Genomic DNA, 20,986 nt, shown 5'->3' on the forward strand with positions numbered 1-20,986 from the left:
CGCTGTCTGTGACTTAAGTTCAGTTCGTCTTCCCATTCATTTCTCTTCTTGGCAGCCAGCCAGCACGACTCCGCAGAATCATCATCTATCAATTCAAAGGCGTGGACTAGAACATTTCCGTGCACGCACACACCTTTTGCATCTCCAGTCGAAGACGCGCTCCATTCGAAGGAGAAGATGGGGAAATGGCAATCGCAGTTTTCCAAATGTAACGGTCAAGAAATCAAAGAATATTTTGATCTATGACACCAACCATTGCGATAGCATCTAATTAAAAGCATTGCGGTAAGATATATTTGATATTTTCATACTTATTCTTGCATGATCTTTTACAAGAAAAAAGCCTCATACAATATAAAGATTGGGTTTCCTAATTCCTTGATCCATTATAGCCTAATTCTGACTTTGAAAGGAGAAAAGGGCTGGGCTATTTAATAATTCCCAGAAATGTTGACTTCAGTTCAAACGCATTGATAGCATAGGCAATGTAGGCATTATGCTGAAATTAATTTGAATTATTAATTTACACAATTCCTGTATTATAGGTTATAGCTATATGCCAACTTTAAGGGATATACCATTATATCACTCAATATAATGAACGTTAGTTTTCTGTCAGACCAACATCTGATGCGAAAAAGAAACAATTGGCTTCATATCTGAATTTATAATCTATAGTTTGTATAGGCCTATACACCAGAATTATTTTTAGGATATTTTTCATCTTAAATTGAGATTGAAGAACTTATAATTTCAAATATGAGCCTATTGTTAAATTATGTAATATACAGAAATATGTTAAATCGGATGAACGAGCGACGAGTTTCAAGAGAAAGCATGGAGGCTGGAGCTCGGATTGAGGGGGGAGGGCAAATAGGAACATGTTCCTGCCCTCTAGTGGCTATTTTAGATATCCACGTATGGGTTTTTGGCAGGGTGCATTATTGACTAATTTGGAGTAACTATTGATTCATTTGTTTCAACAAGATGCTATCAGACATACAATTAGACAGATTAAAATAATTAATAATATAGATATCATTAAAAAATCTTGAGTAGGCCTATAAATGGATTTTCATTCTGTCACAATTCACACATAGCCTACAGTATAGGCTATTTGCCCTAACTGTTATTTACGATTGAAGGATCCCAAATGACGCACTTAAAGTGCCATTTTCCTCCTCAACATGCAATCCATACAGAACGGTCTAATGTCATGGTGCAATAGACAGTCTCTTATAGTATAAGTGGAGCATGCTCCTCTCTATACCTCCACTTCTGTGGTGTCCTGTTATGTAATTTCATCCCATCAGCCTGCATCAGTCTCACAATGCTCAGTGCCGGTTGCTGCTGGATATATATAGAAGTAGCACAACACACGAGTATAGCCCCTCATTTATACTTGATTGCATGACAGTGTCGTCTGACCAAAAATAGCCGATCTACAAAAGCTCAAAAAGCTAGCGTCTGCGTCACATTGTGAGCTAAGCTTGTTGATCTGATTTATTTCGGGGGCCCAACAGTCTGTCGTATGATGATTCTAGCATAAATTTTGCATAAGGGGAGACGGGGTAAGAGTGTGTGTGTGTGTGTGTGTGTGTGTGTGTGTGTGTGTGTGTGTGTGTGTGTGTGTGTGTGTGTGCGACTGCGAGTGTACGTGCATGCATGTGTGCATGCATGCGTGCGTGCATGCATTTGTGTGTGCATGTGTGTGTGGTTGGGAGGTTGAATGATGAATCCTTTTATTTCATATCCCTGACTGAATCCCCCCCACCCCCCTGCTCTATTTTGACTACGTAAGCAAAATAGAAACACCAGCAATGGTCTTTGAATTGTATACCATATCTCACAGTAATGTCTAACAACAAGTTTTATTTTACAGATTTAGGCCTACTGCGGAACAACAAACAATCCCTGAATCACAAACATGGATGCATCTCCATCCCAGCTGCATGGATCCAAAAAGCGGGTTAAGATCCATCCCAACACGGTTACAGTCAAATATGCCACTCACTTCCCCCAGCCGGGTGACGAGGGGTATGATGACGCTCCTTCTTTTGAGGACTTTGGTGCTTATGCAGAGGCGAACGTGGAGAAGAGACTGGTGTCGGACAGTAAAGGTGGCAGGACATTCTTTGGTACCATGGAAACCCAGCCTAAGCAGCCGGGCCAGCCGCAGAGGGACAAGGGGGTTGAGAGCCAGCTGGCCAGCTTCGGCGAGGCAAACCTTTTATCCTCTAGGGTGACGTGGATGGCCTTGTTCGGGGCGGCCGCGGCTCACGGGTGTGTGGCGTTGATCACCCGGCTGGCAGCGGACCGCTCTAAAGTGCCCTCCCTGGAGCTGCTGTTCATCCGCTCCGTGATTCAAGTGCTGTCCATACTGGTGGTCTTCTATTACCAGGAGGCCCCCTTCGGCCCGAAAGGCTACCGGCTGCGACTGTTCTTCTACGGGGTCTGCAATGTAATCTCGATCACCTGCGCCTACACCTCCTTTGCCATCGTGCCGCCCAGCAACGGCACCATCATGTGGCGCGCGTGCACCACGGTCTTCAGCGGCGTGCTGGCTTTCCTGCTGCTGGACGAGCGGCTGGCCTACATCGACGTGGTGGCGGTGGTGGGCAGCGTGTTCGGCCTGTGCCTCGTCGTGGTCCCCAACATCGCGGACGAGGACAAATCCCGGCTGACCTTCTGGAAGGAGGCGTTCGGCTACAGCATGACGGTGATGGCCGGCCTGATGGCCGCCCTCTCCATGATCATCTACCGAGCCATCAAGGAGAAGGTCAGCATGTGGACGGCGCTCTTCACCTTCGGGTGGACTGGCACGGTGTGGGGGGCCTCCACCATGTTCGTCATGCAGGAGCCAATCATTCCCCTGGACGGGGAGACCTGGGGCTACCTGATTGGGATCTGTATCTGCTCCACGGTGGCGTTCCTGGGAGTCTACTACGCTCTGAACAAGTTCCACCCAGCCTTAGTCAGCACCGTGCAGCACCTAGAGATCGTGGTGGCCATGATCCTTCAGCTCATCGTCCTGAGGATGATCCCGACCGTCTACGACATCATGGGCGCGCTGGTCATCATGATCAGCGTGTTCACTCTGACCGGGCTGAAGCTGTACAGGGTGAGCAGGGCCATTCGGCAGGATTATCAGGAGATCCTGGACTCGCCCATCAAATGACAGACACTCTGTGGCTGTTTCTTCTGTCTATGTTTACAGTGTTGATCGGTTCATGTGCAATCTCAAGAATGTCTGGATCTTTTGATTTGGTATTGTTGTGTGTGTTGTTGGAAGAGTGCCAAGTGTCTAATAATAATGTCTTAATATTTGTGTGTGTGAGTGTGTGTGTGAAATAAAGGAGAAATGTGCATTGGTGATTTTATAGCTTTAGTAGTGTTGCTTTAATAGTCGAATGGTCTCTCGTAGCAACTTTTCAGCGGAAAACAATCATTTAAAGCTGGAATCTATGACTTACTATGTCCTACTAGGGTTAAACCTAGTCTTAATCTTACCACTCTGCCAATAAGACATCCCTACATGGTCAAGTACTAGTTGTCCATCATTAGGTCACAAATACAGATTGATTCAAATGACGTGATTAATTCAAATAAGTTCTGGATTGCAGCTTTAACTCCTCATTGTGATGTGTTTTGTTGTTGAATATGAAACAATATTGCATCTGGTCTTGTGTGATGGAGTATAACAAGAGAGTTTTAATAACATCTGTCCTTTATTGTTGCAACATTGACAAGGTGTGGCGTTTTCTTGCATTGTCTCACTATATATACTGTACCTCACAACCACACCAGATTCACTATGAAGCTGTCAGCCCACGACATGGAATAAAACAATAATTTGTATTTTATACAGAGTAACTAAAGAAATTCTGTAGCTTATTGTCTGCAATTCGATCAGCTAAATCAGTGGCCTGCTATCCATAGTGTGTACTGTGTATGCACCCAATGGATAATGTGCTCATGAATGGGATCTGGAATTATAGAGGCAAGGCAGCAGCTTGAATAGTGGAGGGAATGCCTGCTTTTGTCAACTTTTGTAGCTGTGGGTTTATTATTATAATTTGAAGTGTAATGTAGATTTAAAAGGTACTTTATTTGTATGCATATTAGACATAGCACTATTATTAGATTATACTGGATTATTTCTTCCACACAGAGGGTGTGGGATGTTTGCAAAATGCTATTACAATGCTGGGGATGTGAATAAATCACTGAAGTTGTGGATTTAAAAACCAGATTGGGTTTTTGTTATACTCTTAAAATAGGCCTACAGTGTATCATCATATTATTGTAGCTTGTGTAAACTCTACTTCTAGCATCTGGTTGATGTGTAGCAATTAAATCTCTGTACTCTGCTCCTGTTTGCTTTCAGATGGCTATCGCATAATGGCCTGAGACGTGTGCACAGAATTGAATTCTAGTTCCCTTTAATAACATAACTTAATCTCACTGCCTTCCCCTTTTCTGCTGGAGAGATATTCAGAGGCTAGCCGAGAAGGCTTTGTTTCTCAGTGGAGGGAGAACCCAGCTGAGCCAATCAGTCTGCACTCTGCCTAAGGCAACACACACAGCAGTGATGGAATGAATAAGGATTAAAGTGACGGTTCTCAGGATGGTTGAAAGGAGAGCAGCATAGTGTGGTTTCATTGAAGGTCCACAAGGTGGCGGTCCAAAACAGCACGTTGGGTTGTTTAGTTCAAATTTGGCCAGTGTTTCCAGCAGTGAGGTTATGTTATTAAAGTAGGCTACTTCGTTGAGTTCAGTAGTGCTCTGTTGACATAATTTGTGTAGTCATCCATGCCTATTGGATAAATTAACATATCATCACGCCCTTAATCCTTTTATGTATTAAAAGGTCAGTTCAATAATGCTGTAATACAGCATTTGTTGTGTTGCAAATATCTTTTTTCCTCCTTTCTTTTAGTTTTATTCATTTTTCTTACACCAGGTGAAAGACTAATAACCTGAATACATTTAAAGCTACTATGGAAAAGATTGCATGTTGGCTAATAGGTGGCTTATTGATTTCATACTATATTTTCAGGTACAATGCACTGGATTTGTGGCTTGTATATTAGCTTGAAAATGTAGGCAACAGTTCAGTTTTATGTTTACCCTTCAGTATATCAAGTTGAGTTGGCATTATTATAGGCGTAATAGTTCTGTTAATGTGACTGTTCTTGATTAGAGATTGGGGAAATGGGTGCACTATGGATTGGCTACATGTACAGTAGGCCCATCTGTTTGGCAGGAAACAGATTGCATCCTGCAGTGTTCTGTACAGCCATCATCATCATTACCATGCAAATCCTCCCTTCACCACATACTGTACATGTTTATTAGCACTATTACGTCATATGGCAGCCAAGTGTATGGACCTTTATAATGTTTGTTTAGGGCACTTGAAACAAAAATAGAGTAAACAGCCAAGTCTATGGACTTTATAATGGTTTCTTTTAAGAGCACTTTAAACAAACAGAAAACATAGAGGCGCCCCTCACTTCACACAAGTGTGATTTTCATTATGATAGCTATATGGGTGTTTCACATCAAATGTAAGTATGTCATTATTTAATGTATGCCCTGGAATCGTGAATAAACTGTGAAAAAACAAATTAATGAGGGCTACACAGCCCTCACATCCAAGTTCGGGCAGCTACTCGGCTCTCACACCTACGTTGCACCCCGAGTGGGGACTATTATTATGGATAATGAGGAGTGAGCAGGTCATAGGACATAGGCCTGGAAGGAACTTCCAACCAGTTCCTTTCCACTCCATCAGGCTGACCAGGGGGAGGCAGTATAGAGACCACGATTACTGTATTTTTTTTGTGAGGGTATACGTACCCTAGGGGAAGGGGGAGAACTTTCAAACTCCACACAGAAAGGGCCTTTCGTCAACCCCACCTAGGGTATGGACGCTGATAACGCGGAGGAGAGAACTTTGGAAGTTTATACAAAGCCTTTTCCGCCTGTACACACTTTTTACGTCTGTACACGCGTTTTAATGTCTGTAGGCAGCGTCCCCGCCTCCCTGGCGTGAATTGAACCCGGGGCCTTAGAACTATCTGTGAGGTGACAGAGTTAGAGTAGTAGACTGAAAATTGTCCCATGTTTATTATACATTTGGGTGGTACCATGTCATGGTCACTCTAGTGTTGTGGGTGTATGAGAGTATTGAGGGCACTGTCTCTTTGAATATCTTAAATACCAATCCCATTGATATTTTCATAACGCTGTCTTCTATACTGACTTACTGAGTCATCCCAAACTAGCAAAGTGTGTTGGTATTAGGTGGTTCATGGGCTTAAGGCAGAGAATTAGTCGTATCAGTTTGTTTTGGGAGGTCTGAAGCGATGTGTTGGAGAACCAAGAGGTGCAGGCATAATCAAAATGGCATTGAAGGGCTAGTCTTGAGACCACTTTTGTTGACAAATGAAAAATCCTCAAATCTTTGTTTGACTTTCTTCATCACTTTTGATGTAATTATTTCACCTGTCTTTCACTTGTCAAGAATACAGCCAAATAGGTAACCTCTTTGTCTCTTTTGCTTGAGATTAGGCCTATGGTCAACTCTGACCATGAAATAATTTGCATTACTACTTGCATTACTGGACCCAAAAAGAATGGATTCTGTTTTACCAAGGTGTATTGACAGTTTGTTATCAGAAAGCCTGTTCGGATTTTGCTCAGTTCAGAACTGAGGCTTTTCTCAACTTGCATTTTGTCCTAGACAGAGACCAGGAGTGCTGAGTCATCATTGAACCAGAACAAATTGCAGTTACAGGCTGCTTTCATATTGTTAATGTATAGGAACAGTAACGGCCCTATATGCTTCCTCTTGGGGAACTCCACAGTTCACTGGGAGGGACGAGGACAGGGTTCCATTGACATCAACATTCTCACTATTCCCTCCACACATTTTTTGCAGATATGGACTGTGTTTTTTGGCTTGTGACTTTCAAACAAATAATTATGTGATACACCTGTGATCCACACAAATCACAGCTCTGCACCCCCTTTCATGAATCGCACGACATAATTGACTTATCACACACAGAAGTTACGATTAGGATACACACGTTATTCATGACCAGGTTAGTGAGTGAGGCCCAGTAGGTACAGAAGGAAAACGATATGCACATCCCAGTTTCAGAATACGGTGCTGGACCCAAAAAAAGTGGAACGTTCGCACACGATAGTTCTGCTCCCCGTCTTTTTTATTTCAACCTAAATACAACGACGTTTCTCCCCTCCGGGCTTTCTGAAGTTTCTCAAGAGGCCCAGTATGTCTGAGTCTTAGTTTTGAGGTCTTTGTCAGGGTACCATTGTACCCGTCTGTCTGTACCCTGTTGTACCCTTTTGTGCCCATATGAAGATCTCTCTGTCTACCTGTGTACCTTTTATTCCCATACTGATGTCATTAGTATATGCCCATACCCTGTATGCCTGCCCATATATGGGCATATACTGTAGGTTGGATCAGTGGTTCTGGACAACTGGATATCCATAACCACATTATCGGTCGGATTCCGGACAACTGCATGTCCAAATTTCCAGGTTTTAAGTCAGTCGGTCCCATATGCACATAACCATCTGGGCATATGGGCATATAGCGGTCTTCTCACCACCTCACCTCACCACCTCAAGCTGAGCCCAGACAAGACTGAGCTTCTCTTCTTCCCAGCTGAGTCCTGCCCCATGCAGGAGCTAACTATTTCCATAGACAACGCTTTCGTAACTTCGGTTCCAACAGCCAAAAACATTGGTGTTGTCCTCTCCTTCAAAACACACATTAAGCCTACAGCTGTCACTCGATCCTGTAGGTTTACACTCTATAACATTCGACAAATTAGACCCTTCCTCACCTCATCCAGACATCAGTAATATCAAAACTATATCAAGACTATTGTAACTCTCTCCTTACTGGCCTACCGGCATGCACACTTAAGCCTTTCCAATTGATCCAGAATGCAGCAGCTACCTTGGTCTTCAACCAGACAAAATTCTCACCTCTCTCCCTTCTCCACTCCCTCCATTGGCTCCCGGTCGATGCTCGCACAGAGTACAAAACTCTAATGCTGGCCTTCAAAGGAACCAAAGGTATGGCACATTGGCACCCCCATATCTTGCAAGGTCTGATCGGACCCTACGAACCCTCTCGCATGCTCAGATCAGCCAACGCAGGGAAGGTGGAAGTACACACACAAAAAACGCCGGGACACCGCTCCACACGTCCCAAACTCTTCTCCGTTCTGGCTCCAAAACTATGGAATGCACTTCCCATTGCAATCAGAACTGCAGACTCACTCCCAATCTTCCGCCGTACTAGTGTGAAACCCCCACCTCTTCAGACTCCATCTTAGCCCGTAGCACCTGCCGTAGCACTTGCCCTATAGCCTTACAGTATGCAAAGACTCAACTTATGTAACGTAGATAGCATTTTATATGTAGACAATGGACATGGCACTCTATATTGTATATGCATTGTTTCATTATAGATATTCCACTGTTAGGTTCTTAGTTTACGTATGAGTCTTGATGACTATTCTTATGTATTTGATCATGCATTACCATGTTTTTGTTCTTGCTTACTGTAAAGGCCGATTCATACTCCTATTTTACCACTGTTTCTGAAAGGTACAGTAAGTGGCACACACGCATGCACGTCATGCGTGTAGTTGTGCTTTAAATGTAGGCCAACTGTAATTCTGCAAACTGTTAATAATCAATCAATCAATCAATCAATCAATCAATCAATCAATCAATCAATCAATCAATCAATCAAACCCCCCCCCCCCCCCCTAATAGTAGAATACAAACCACAAGGACTCAAGGAGCAAGTGATGTACAGACTGACAGAGTCACCATCCAATGGAAAAATACACGTATTCTTCTGCGTCCAATCGAAAGAGACCTGGGTGGCAGCTAGCCATGGGTATAGCGTCTATAGATCCCATTGAGCGGAGGTACGCGAATTCATGCGATTGGCTAGCCAGTCGTCAGGGGTTTCATAATTAATTTACATATAAATTGTTTGGGCGGGGAAGTAGAGTAGAGTAGAGTTTTCATAATTAAACTATAATTAGCGTGGGAGTTTTCATAGAATAGCTGGACTAGTAATAGTTACATTCTAAATATCCCACATAGAGAGAAATAAAAAGTCCATATTGTTTAAACAAACAGCAAACCTCATATCAATAACTGCTTTGCTTTATGATACACAAATTAACACAATACACATAATAAAGAACGTTGTCCCCTCGTGTCAATGCCACGGACTGTACCTAGCAACCAACTAGCCAATCACAGCGCCATCATCCATCCGGGCAATGGGATGGTGTCGGTTCTCTCACTAGCCGAGGCTCCACTCCCGAGTCTGCCGACCCAGGCCATGTCATGCTTTGATTTTGGATTGCTGCTATTCCTTCCAACAGGGCATACTGTGACTGTATGATCCAGCTAGGCCAGCCAGCCACCACAAGTTACACACACACAGCGACTCACTTCATCCTTTCTCTGTTTACACACGTTTCATTTTGCGCAACGACATATGGTAGACCAACCTCAACACAGAAGTAAGAAAAGGTGGCGCCTGCGACCAGACAACAGCAATCAGGTAAGAAAGAGAGAGACAGTGGGAGCAGCAGGGTATGGACTATGGATGGATCTGCCTGTGCTAACATAGGCTAACTGCTAACACACATAGCTGCAATGCATAACCAGACATATAGCCTTGCCAACATGGCCAGCATTCATCATTCTAACCAGCTGGTTAGATGTGTTAACCAATAGCCATACAGTTAAGACAGTCGAGATTGTGTGGTTAGTCACCAACACAATAACACAGTGACTGTGTCATTGTCACAGTGACAATGGATTCTGTATCGGATGGAAGGACTATAGCGTTGTTTATACACCTTTATGCATTTCCCACATTGTTAACATTGAGTTAGCCTGCTGTCAAGCTATGTTATTTTAGTTTACTAACTGATCAAGAAGGCAAGATCAGTGCTGCTGTTTAATGCACGACTGTTGAAATGTTGGTTGGGTCCATCATCCATTCGATTCCATACAGTTGTTGGAATCCTCTCTGGTAACGTAACGTAACTGGGTTAGATGATAAAACTGGGAAAACGCCTTGCAGCTGTATAATAAGAGAGGAATCAATCACAGCGGCCACCCCTCTCCATCCATCCCCTTGGATTTGAACATTGATTATTGGATTTGTGATTTGGGGAGGTGTTAAGGGTTTTGTGTCTGCGCCAGATTATTATAATATCAGATTAATGCATGCTGACCTAATGTTATGTGTTCTGCAGTGTCGTGAAAAGTATAGTGAATTAATTCTGAACAGCTTTCTGTGGCTGAGCCTATTGTATTGTATGTGATCACACAACAGGTTATTGTGATCATCACCTGCTGCTGCAATTGGTTACTGACAGTGTGTTGTGGCTGGTGATGCATCGGAATGGACCTACTCACTAGGATTCTATAGGAACTCACATTTTCCCTGTTAAACCAGCATCATGATGCAGTCAATATGGGAATAAGTGGAGAAATACTATGCTAATCTGTCTCTCAGTTATATTTGGTGGATCTAGTGCAGTGGTTCTCATTCTAAATCTTTATTGGCTCAGGGCACCCCTATAATTAAATAACATTTTCATCCACGACTGCACTGTATGTCATAAAGATACAAGTCACGAGAATAAAAGTTTCCATTAGGACAGATTGAAAATTACTGTATACTTACTTGACGTTTAATGACTTGAACCCCAGCATCCCTATTCTGGGGGTAACTTTGCCAAGAATAGCAGATCTACAAGCTTGTGACGTGTTGCGACCGTAGATCGTCTGTTTTTCGAAAAGAGAGTACCCACTTTGAGAAACCCTGATCTAGTGTAGACATGCACTCCTGTCATTGGTTTTATTTGGTGTGCCTTATCGGGCCAGTCATCGAATCCAGCATGAAGAGGATTAATTGTACGTACCTATCGGGCCAGCCAGTGGTTGACTTTACAGAACCAAAGCCAGACTAAATGGCATGTGTTGTTATTAGCGTATTATGCAATTAGAAAAGCAGTCTTATTTTTTGGCTCTTCTTGGTACTTACACCTACACCTTTGGCATATTATTACAAAATTGAAACCATTCTGACGGATTCATATTTCAGAAGTATTTCACCACTGAAAGACGATCATTAATTATTTGCAGATTTGTTGGGTTGTTAATGTTAATTGAGTCAGCAGGGTGTAGTGGTAGACAGTGTACACTTTGGAAAGTAGGGGGCAGTTGCAGCTGGTGAATAATGTTTCTGTAATTATTGTCACACTGACAGGCCTCTTCACAGTCTCTCATTAAGGTTAAAGGGAAGGAGGGGGTCTGTATTTTGTCCGCACCGTGCGCAGCAGGGAGGAAAATAGTCATCGTTTGCTAGAAGGAAGAGGGTAATAGTCATAGTTTGCCAGAATGAAGAGGGCTGAGCGAGTCATCATAAGTGGTAATTCTAAAGGCTAACACTAAATTACGGCACTCCATGTAGGCACGTTTATAAGACTTGTGAGAATCGCCATTCTCTTCACTCTTTTGGAGAGAAGGAACATTTTTCCTTTTGTCTTCCCCCTTTACTTTTGCCATGTCCTGTGCTCTTCAGTACAGAACTGCCTTTCAGAACAGGCGTCCTGCTCCAGTTTAGTCTCCTCACCACCCAGCTGGGTGCATATGTTGACATTGCAGTGACGTGGCCTTATTTACTTCCTCTGTCTCTCCTTCATATGCTCCGAATCTGCTCAGAGAGAGAGCTACTGTACTGTGCTCAAATAACCTAGTACCTTGCTTTAATCGTATGACATATTTTGATATAACAATTCTAACATATTAGGGTTAGCTCTTTCGGTAAGAACTTATCCTGAACGCCAGGCTGTGGTTTACCAGTGGCCTCCAGCAACCAAATAAAAGAAACTAAAAGAAAATACCAGCTGTGCAGTTTTCATGATAGCTATAGAATTAATGCTGCAAAAAAACAAACTGCAGTCTAGCCTAGGCTTGACTTGGCTTTAGGCTTGTATTGTGGCTTTAGGTTTTCATTGATATTGAGAAATAGGAGAAAAGGTATTTCCCTGCAGTTCATATCTCTTTTCTCTATTGCAAAAGCTCACTTTCATTTCTTCTTTTATGATATTTATTTCCTGCTTACATGGTTTTTTACTATGATCTTATGCAAGCATGAAGCCATGTTTGAGCAGTCAATAACTGCTCAAACTGGGACCCTAACCAAGGTCAGGTGTCACAAAAATAACTTGGCTAAGGCTCGGAGAAGTAGCCCAGGCGATTGACGACGTACATTTTTACCATTTCAGCTAACGGCATTAGCAAAAATGTCACACAGACAAAATCCTCTTGAATTGACGGCCAGTGTGCACCTGAAATCATTCCAGAATAGTCTGTCATTAGCACTCATTCTGCTGATTCATGTTTAGGCTAGGCCATATCATTAGATACTGTGCACTTGATGATGTTTGGGGTGTCAACATTGACCAATATGTCCTATAATTAGTCAAGTGGCCTGCAGTCTGTGTGATTGAGATAGAGTTTGTTGGTCGATCTTAGTTCCTTATCTAGAAGGGAAGTGGTCTGTTTCTGTGTCATGGTATAGGGTTCTATTTCATTGGGTAGCCTATCTAATCTATCTATAAACGCTAAATGCGTGCCTATCACCCGCTTTGATACAAACGACCTGAAGCACTTCCTCCCACTCATTCAAGTCCACCTGTCTCAAGCTAGCTAATTATAAGTTTAATGCTGGACGATATCAATCATATGTGCACACATTTTTAAATGTACCATTCGTGTATGGCAAGAATTAGGTTTTTACGATTTACTGGGGTAGGCCTAAAGTTATTATTTTGGGACCAAAATTCTTCCATTCTTTGCATTTCTAAATCCTGCCAGCAGTATTAACTAGGGAATAGGATCATTAATCAATTTTTGATACTGATTATGTCTGAGTCTATATCTATATTATTTGTTGGAAAGAAGATACATGAACTTACAGTACATGAATGAAACATATTTTGGCTTATCATTACAGAACTCATTGCTTGCTCCAACTGAATGGTTAGAGAGGCTGGTCTGGGAATGGGAAGGCCCCAGGTTGGCCCCCTGGCCCTGGTGTGTCAAAGTGTTCCCTAAGCAAGACACTTAACCCCTAACTGCTCTCGGGGCGCTGTATTAATAGCACCCACCGCCCCTAATAGTGTTTGGATGGGTTAAATGCAGAGGACAAATTTCACGTGTGTGCATTGTGCAAATAGGCCTGTCACAATTATTACATAATAGCCTAATCGCAATTATTTGAGATGATCACAAATATCTTTTGCAAAATGTACTGTGACAAATATTCTTCAGACAGAAGGCTATAGTGACACATTTTCGGTTTAATCAGTTCTGCTAAATATCGGAAGTATTTTGTTTTCACACTCGGGTTATTGGGTAATATCTGTATGGAGTGGAGTTAAGTGCAGAGGTTGCAGATTTGACGATGTCATCGGTAGACAATGCTGAGATGCGACACGTTGTTCGCTTGTAGGTATGTTCTTAACTTCTAAGCTGTTCTTTTTGACACGTGGCACTGTCATACCTGATCAGTGATGCACAACGTTGAGGTGCTTTAGTTGCCGTTTCCCCCTTTTAAAACGTATAAATTGCATTTAGCTTATTCCTTAAATTTTGCTTTAGTAAAACATACACTTGGACCACGTGCATGGACCACTTTGCATGTTCAGCCATCCTTTTTAGCACTTGACCTGACCAAATGAAATAGAAAATGTGCACGTGAGGCAAACGTTTAGACAATTAGACAATCAACATGTTTGTTTGTGCACCAGTGATTTGATTTGAATGATAGTCTCTCGAGTAGTGCTGGGCAATATATTGATATTACATCAATGTCGTCTGGAATTTTTGTACTGTAATACCGTCGTGATATGGCATTTTACTGGTTTTAATAGTAAGCCAGGAAGCCTTATTTTATACTTTCAGAAACTGCCAACATTTTTCAAAAATAGTACAAATAGCCATTCTACAAGCTCAGGATGGGATACATTGTACACAATGTACAGTATGCGTGTACTGTAGATCTGCTACTTTAGCCATGTTTGTGCATTTTTGTGAATTTAAAAGAAACTTAATAGAGTAGACATTATTGTTGCAATAATACAATATCCATATTGAGGAATTTCTCAAAAATATTGTGATAATCATATTCGATTTATTTGCCCAGCCCCACTCGTGAGAGTCATTACGTCACGTTGAGACTAGTTTTGATTGCAGTATGTTTTTGAGAAATTCTGAAGTGGTTCTTTATAGAACCAGGATTCTTAGTTAAGACCTATTCATGCTCCAGTTAATAGGTGAGAAGGTGACCACCGAAAACTACAACATGACGTCACGGCACACCGTGGTGATAAGCCATTCACTGCTCACCCGAACACATCTCTCTGTTTTTGCTAACCTTATCACCCAAAACTGGAGTATGAATATGATTTGATCCTGTCTTAACCTTTAAAGGTGATGTAGTCATAGACAAGTTTCCAGTGTTTGTACACAGAAGTGATTGAGTGTTTCCAAACAAATTCAAATCTAGCTCCACCCCCCTCCCCCCATCATTCTATTGGCTGAGCCAGGTCACTTCAGGCTATGGGGTTGTTGTGTACTTTGTCCACGGTTATTCATTGCAGTGAAGAAAAATCGCTATGATGAACCGCGACGGCTTGTCACCGTTGGTGTTTTCATTATAATACTGCTGGGTTGAACACACGTCACAGCCTCGCGCTGCAATTGGCTAAAAGTTTAAATCCCCTCCGACGTCCCAACTAGTAAACTGTAGTGGATATAAACAGTGCATTCAGCCAGAGGGGGCCAAAGGGAGAGTGTGCTGTTGCAGGAGAACACCTCAGCATCATAATATAGGGAAAGATAGAGGGGGAAAAGGCCAACAAAATACATTTATATATATTTTACATTTTGGCTGAAAACTTGTCTATATCCCCTTTAAAGTATGTCCAAATGTAATAATAACATAAAATAATACTGCTATATAATTGTGATAACATATATAATATAGGCTTGGCCTTATTGTGCTTTTTCCGTGCTCATAATTCTGCTTGGTTCTACTACAACAGTAGTATGTAGGTATAATCCTGGGCCTAGTTATGGAAGACAAGTTTCTTGGACTAAATTACATCAAAGAGCAGTTGTTGTTGAACTGATGACCTGTGGTCTGACTCTGGCCCATTTATGGTTTAATTACACCCTCCCCACTAGCTAGTGCGGCTAATTCCACTAATATGCATCAATGCATAGTGATAGTCTGCATAGTGCATATCATGCGAATACCCTGTGGACTTCCACTATGAACTTTGTTGGATCTTTGTTAAGGCAACATGGAACTTTGGTAGCCTGTAATGGAATCCAGACTCCGCCGAAGGTAACAATCAGTCTGGATTTCACAATTATGTAGCACTCTGGAAAATCTGATTGTTACATGAGTGACCAGGGCTGTAGACTAACCTTTTCCCCCCTCTGTCCGAGAACCGTCCCTAAATACAATTTGAATCGTCCCAAAGTGAATGTAAAGTAAACCGTACAATATTATTGTTATTATCACCATCGTCATCGTCATTTATTTATTTATTTGGTGAAATATGCTTGGGCAAGATTTTCTATTTTTTATTGTGATTTGTGGCACTACAAATCACTGATTGCTGATCTGAGTGCCAGGGGGCAGAAGGAGGGGATGTGGGTGGGTGTCATATAGCCAAGATTGAACATGCTGGAGAGTGTTGGCTTAATTACAGTGATGACTGCGGAGGGCAGTATGTCCAACCTTACGAGGAGCTACAGGACATTTTCACAGCATTGGTGCTAGGATTAGATATAACATTATTTTAATTTGGTGCCAGACCAGGATTATATATAACACTATTTAACCCATTTTGGGCGGGAACCCCTTTTAGCTTGTAGGTCTGCTATTGATTGGCCGGAATGTGATGATGATAATAGCGCCTCTCACTTCACACAAGTGTGATCTTTTGTTCCTTGCGCCCAAACTTGCACACGAGCATTTTTGCCGCTATAATTGCCATACACTAATCGGATGAATTAGCTTTTGTTGAGCTGCAAATTCAGTACCACTTAAACTTATGAAACAGATCTGTAAAGAGCGCATTTGGTAAGCTCATATTTCACTGCACAAATGGATTCACCAAAATAGCAGCTCTACAAGCTCATTGTGAGCATATTTTCATTATCGTGATTGTTTTTATTATTTATGCCACAACATGACGTGTCATTTTCATATCATCCTATCATTTTTGGTATAAGCTGCAAGCTTCTCTGTCAAATGGCCAAATAGAAACAGACAGACATGATATCTGCAGCTGCTGCATCATGACCATGTTGTATACCTCTCGTCACATTAATGTTAAATCATGTCACTCAAAAAATAACGTGTCTCGCAGCCAGGGGTAAGTTTGTTCCAGAGGTCCCCATCCTCACACAGACGGGTGGCAAGAGTATTTGGGCAATGTATACACAAGGTGCATCCTAAACATGAATAATTAATAACAATAAAGGCAGAGTACCTCAGTCCCTTTTGCAACTAGCAGCAGATATGAAAAATGTATGAAGGGGTGCTCTAAGGTCCTGACCTGGAATTCTTTATGATCTGTGGGGGGTTTAGAACTTGGCAGTTTGATTGATTGATTGAATACTTAACAAAATGTAAACAACACAGAGGCACAGTAAAACATTTAGGCTAAAAGGATAACACAAAAAGGTCCTGGGGACCAATTTTGAAAACATGTTAGTTAGTTGTTAGCTTAGCATCTAGTATTATACCAGATGTGGCTTTTAGCTACACTTAAGCTTCACCTACCCATTCTTGCCAATTCTATGCATAACATATTAAAACAACCAAAAGATGAAAATCACAGTGTGCGTGTTAAAATGTGAATCTCAAATCAAGACGGGTTTCAGGCTCTGTATGAAATGTTTCATCCTTCTACCGCTGCCTTCTTCGAGCCCCACCTATCGGACATCTCATTATTTTGTATTTATTTAGGTCCCCAGATTTATGCATTGCATTCTGGAATGTGTCTCCCCTCGCATCCCACAGGTTCCAACACGTGTCTCACCCTGATTTCTGTCCCAAGTGGCTTGTTTGGCCTTATTTGTGACAGCAGCCTAGGGCCCGTACCTGTCAGCTCCTATGAAGACCAACGTGAAACCAGTGTATCCATTTCATCTTGTTCATATACAAGCTGTCTGCGATCATTATCTCGTTGTGGTTTACAAATGATCTGCTATTTTGACTGCAACAATGGAGGCCTTTTTTCCGTCTCTGGGAGGGTGATATTGCCAGGGAGGAGGGTATATACAGCTTCAGTATATTTCATCCTCAAATTCGAGTGGATCAGCTCTCTTCCAACAGAGTTCTGTATTTGTGAAGAACAGTAGTGTCATTGAGATGCCACTTGGTCTCCAACCACAGGCAGATTTATAGCACTTCAACACTTGATATCGCAAACCCCATTGCTTTGTAAAATCACATTAGTGATTGGGGAAGTCCCCAGCGGTGTCTGATGCCTGGTGAGATTGTGTCCCAGTTTATTTATATTACACCTTGATCCCAGTCAGATGACTTGGATGTGGGACTGATGGGGTAGCAGCCCACCCAGGCCATAGTAGGGTGTGTACGTGGATGTGCAGTGCAGTCATCGCCACTGACGGGGGGGTGCTTTGCTAATTAGGGGGTATTAGGTTCTGATGTGTTGTCACAGACTAAGTGAAATGGAATGGAGAGATTGGCGCAGTCTAAGTAGGCAAAGTGTTAGTAATATTATGGAGCCAAACTATGGGTCTCTACTCTAACCTGCATTTAATGTATTTGCAGTTTGCACACTGTCTGCTATACTTAAAGAATTAAGTAAAATATATATAAAAAAAGTGAGCTATAAAGTTGGGGTGCTGGGTTGTATTGAATTCCTTCCATCTATTGCTGTGGGAGTTAAATGTGAGACTCAAATCTCTGGCTATTCTCAAAGGGTATGGGGCCAGATGTTGCTCTATTTAAGGCCCTTCCAAACGGCGAAGGGTGATCCCCTGGGGGTGGCTCCACCAACTGTTTTCACACACTTGTGCTGGGATCTTCTATCTAGCCTAGGCGCTGTCACAGTGCCCAAAACGAGAGCACCCAGTCTGTTTTTAATCAAATATTGATCTGTAAACGCACATTTCTGATAAATCAACAATGACAGTTTCATTGTTTTAAATTTAATTGTGGGCGATAATATACATGGATTACAGTTCTCAGTCGCCACAATTGATTTCAGTAATTTGAATTCCATGTTGTCTTCTATGGAATCATGTTGCGCATCGAAAATAGCCGATCTACAAGCTTGTAGATCGGCTATTTTCAGTTATTATTTTAAGATTATAGCATTTGAAGAGGACAGATTAGCAAATTATGTTCAGATTCAGAAGCATGTTTTTTGTGAGGGTACCTACCCTAGGGGACACAGGGAGAACATGCAAACTCCACACAGAAAGGCCCTTTCACCAACCCTGCCTCTGGTATGGGCACTGATGATGCGGAGGAGAGAACACGCCCACAGCGTCCCCTGCGGGAATCGAACCCAGGACCTTCTAGCTGTGAGGCGACACGCCGCGGCAGCACTACCGACTGTGCCACCGTGCCCCCCCCCCCCCAGATTCAGAAGTATCTTGCATAAAATCTTAATACATTAGTCTCGGATATTTCATATAAAAGCAAAGGTTAATGCCTCAATCTGTGGTTCCTTCACCTGGTTGCAGTATGCAGAACCGCAGGAACAGTATTAGTAAAATGATCATAATATCACATATTTTATATTGTTTTAAGAATCAGCGCCAGTGTTTGGGGCTCCTTTCACGCCCACGTTTCACAAATCACACATGCATTAAATTCAAAATTATTCAACACAAATAACAAATATTTTCAGTCGTGCAAGATTTTATTTTGCTTTAACCCATGAATATACAATGAGGCACACACGGCATATTACATGCAAAGGACAAAGATGAGATATCACGATGACTTTGTGACCTCACGGGTCAGGCCTGCGCTGCACTCTTGTGTCAGATTGCATCACTTTCCCACCCTCCGCTCCCTCCAGTTCCCCCCACTTCCTGTCCCACAGCTGGACGGTCTAGTCTCCCATGACCCCTGTGCGGCTCTGCCACAGTTTTTGTTTTGAGAGGATTTAGGACAGTTCAGTTGGGATGACATTTCGTTCTCTCCTGGGCTTTTTCAGCCTGGCGTTTTTAAACCACATGAACCCCTGGCGTTACGCAGTTTTTGAACCCCGAGCCATCTCTCCTTCTCTGGTCCTATACTGCCGCTCGGCTGTACTAGTGTCCACTCGTGGTCCAGATTTCTCTGGTGTATGGCGTGTGTGACTGTGTGTGACTGTGTGTGTGTAGGTAAAGTTAAGAGGAAGTACAGCAGTGCCAGAGGGGCTGAGCGAGCAGTGAGCACACAGAGCACATTCCAGAAGGCACCAGAGCCCTGTGATTTTAGCAGCCTGTCACAGGGATTAGGTTACTCTGTCTGCCTCCCGTGTGAGATCATGCTGCTGCTGCTGCCTCGATGCTCCTGCCGAGCAGCGCTGGCACTGTGTTGTTCCACAATCACCTGCCACTACAAAGATTACAGACGAGGACCTCTGCTAGTGACTCTCAGGCCCCTTTTGCCCTGTGCCAGTGCACTGGAATGCATCTCGCTCAACTTCTTATGATGACGGTTAACTTAGTTTGCAATAGCAGCACCTTTCATGGAGCTCAGACATGCTTTTAAATATTAAGAACGTACAATATTAAAACAGATGGGGTGTCATGAATGATGCAATATTTTTCTCAAGATGTTTGGGCAATGACAATGATGTACGTAGACAGTAGACACTAAAACTTTTTAATGTTTAAATCAGTGGTTCTCAAACTTCTTCATGTAAAGGACCCCCAAATTAATATGGATTGATTTGTTTCCAAAAATATTCAAAATGTTTCACTTTTTTCCAAATCTTTCATTTGAAAAATATCAGATCCACAAGCTCACAACATGTCGCGACTAGTTGCACAATCTGTGGTGCTGATTCTGAAACACATTGCCTCACCGTCACCGGCCACGGCGGCCACTGGATGTGCTTTTTTGTTGAGATATTGTGCTGTATACATACAATTGACGTGACTTGGCTTAGTTGGCTTGGCTACAAACTACAGTATGTGAGAACAGGTGTAGACTTAAAAATGGATTTGGTGAACTAACTTATATCGCTATTGTCGTCACTCTAACGATAATGATGATAGATCACAAACTTGCAGGCAGGGAGGAAACTGCAATTGTTTTAGCACTGCCGTTTGCACTTGCTGCCATATAGGATTGCAACACGGGTAAGCCTTTTACTATCGAGGAGAAGTGGGTTTGTTTTGTTATCTTGTAACCGATATGTAGATCAGAGACATTCACCACCCTCTCCGTTGATATGGTGACAGTGTCTGTGCCACGGCTGGGTTACTGCCCTCCCTGTATCTGAATGTGAACCAGTGTTGGCCCTCTTGACGGCATGAGTGGATTACTGATAATGACACTTCATGACCTGTTCCTGGACCCACAGCATAACTACTGCCTGCGCTTATGAGGAGGTCGTCTTGGAAATTAATTAAGGTTTGTCTGATATGGCAAAAAGTATATGGTATATATAACAACACATACTGTACTCTATAATACTCATACTCATGCTGTAATATTATAACACAGTTTAGGGCTGTTTTGCCTGTCTTTAGACTTTAACGGTTACAGATTATTTCCTGGTGTTAATGGGTTAAAGTTTAACCCATTAACACCAGGAAATAATCTGTGTCATTTTAGATT

General features: G+C 42.4%; 2 protein-coding genes and 1 long non-coding RNA gene across 3 annotated transcripts in view; 2 read left to right on the forward strand and 1 right to left on the reverse strand.

The window, feature by feature from the left end:
- Positions 1 to 20,986, reverse strand: part of LOC308336388 — a 668,236-nt gene that overhangs the window by 89,157 nt on the left and 558,093 nt on the right. The window lies entirely within an intron of this gene.
- On the forward strand, positions 149 to 3,629 carry slc35g2b (solute carrier family 35 member G2b). Its single transcript, XM_080793188.1, has 2 exons — positions 149 to 285; positions 1,883 to 3,629. Exon 2 carries the CDS (start codon positions 1,928 to 1,930, stop codon positions 3,176 to 3,178), a length of 1,251 nt encoding a protein of 416 aa, XP_080649314.1. The 5' UTR covers positions 149 to 285; positions 1,883 to 1,927; the 3' UTR covers positions 3,179 to 3,629.
- Positions 9,399 to 20,986, forward strand: part of LOC308336136 (SH2/SH3 adapter protein Nck1-like) — a 40,024-nt gene continuing 28,436 nt past the window's right edge. Inside the window, exon 1 of the mRNA XM_080793393.1 lies at positions 9,399 to 9,634. The gene's annotated coding sequence lies outside the window, so the exon portion shown is untranslated. The remainder of the gene's footprint in view (positions 9,635 to 20,986) is intronic.

This window comes from Protomyctophum bolini (genome assembly GCF_963924005.1).
Source record: "Protomyctophum bolini genome assembly, chromosome: 21".
NCBI lineage: Eukaryota > Metazoa > Chordata > Actinopteri > Myctophiformes > Myctophidae > Protomyctophum > Protomyctophum bolini.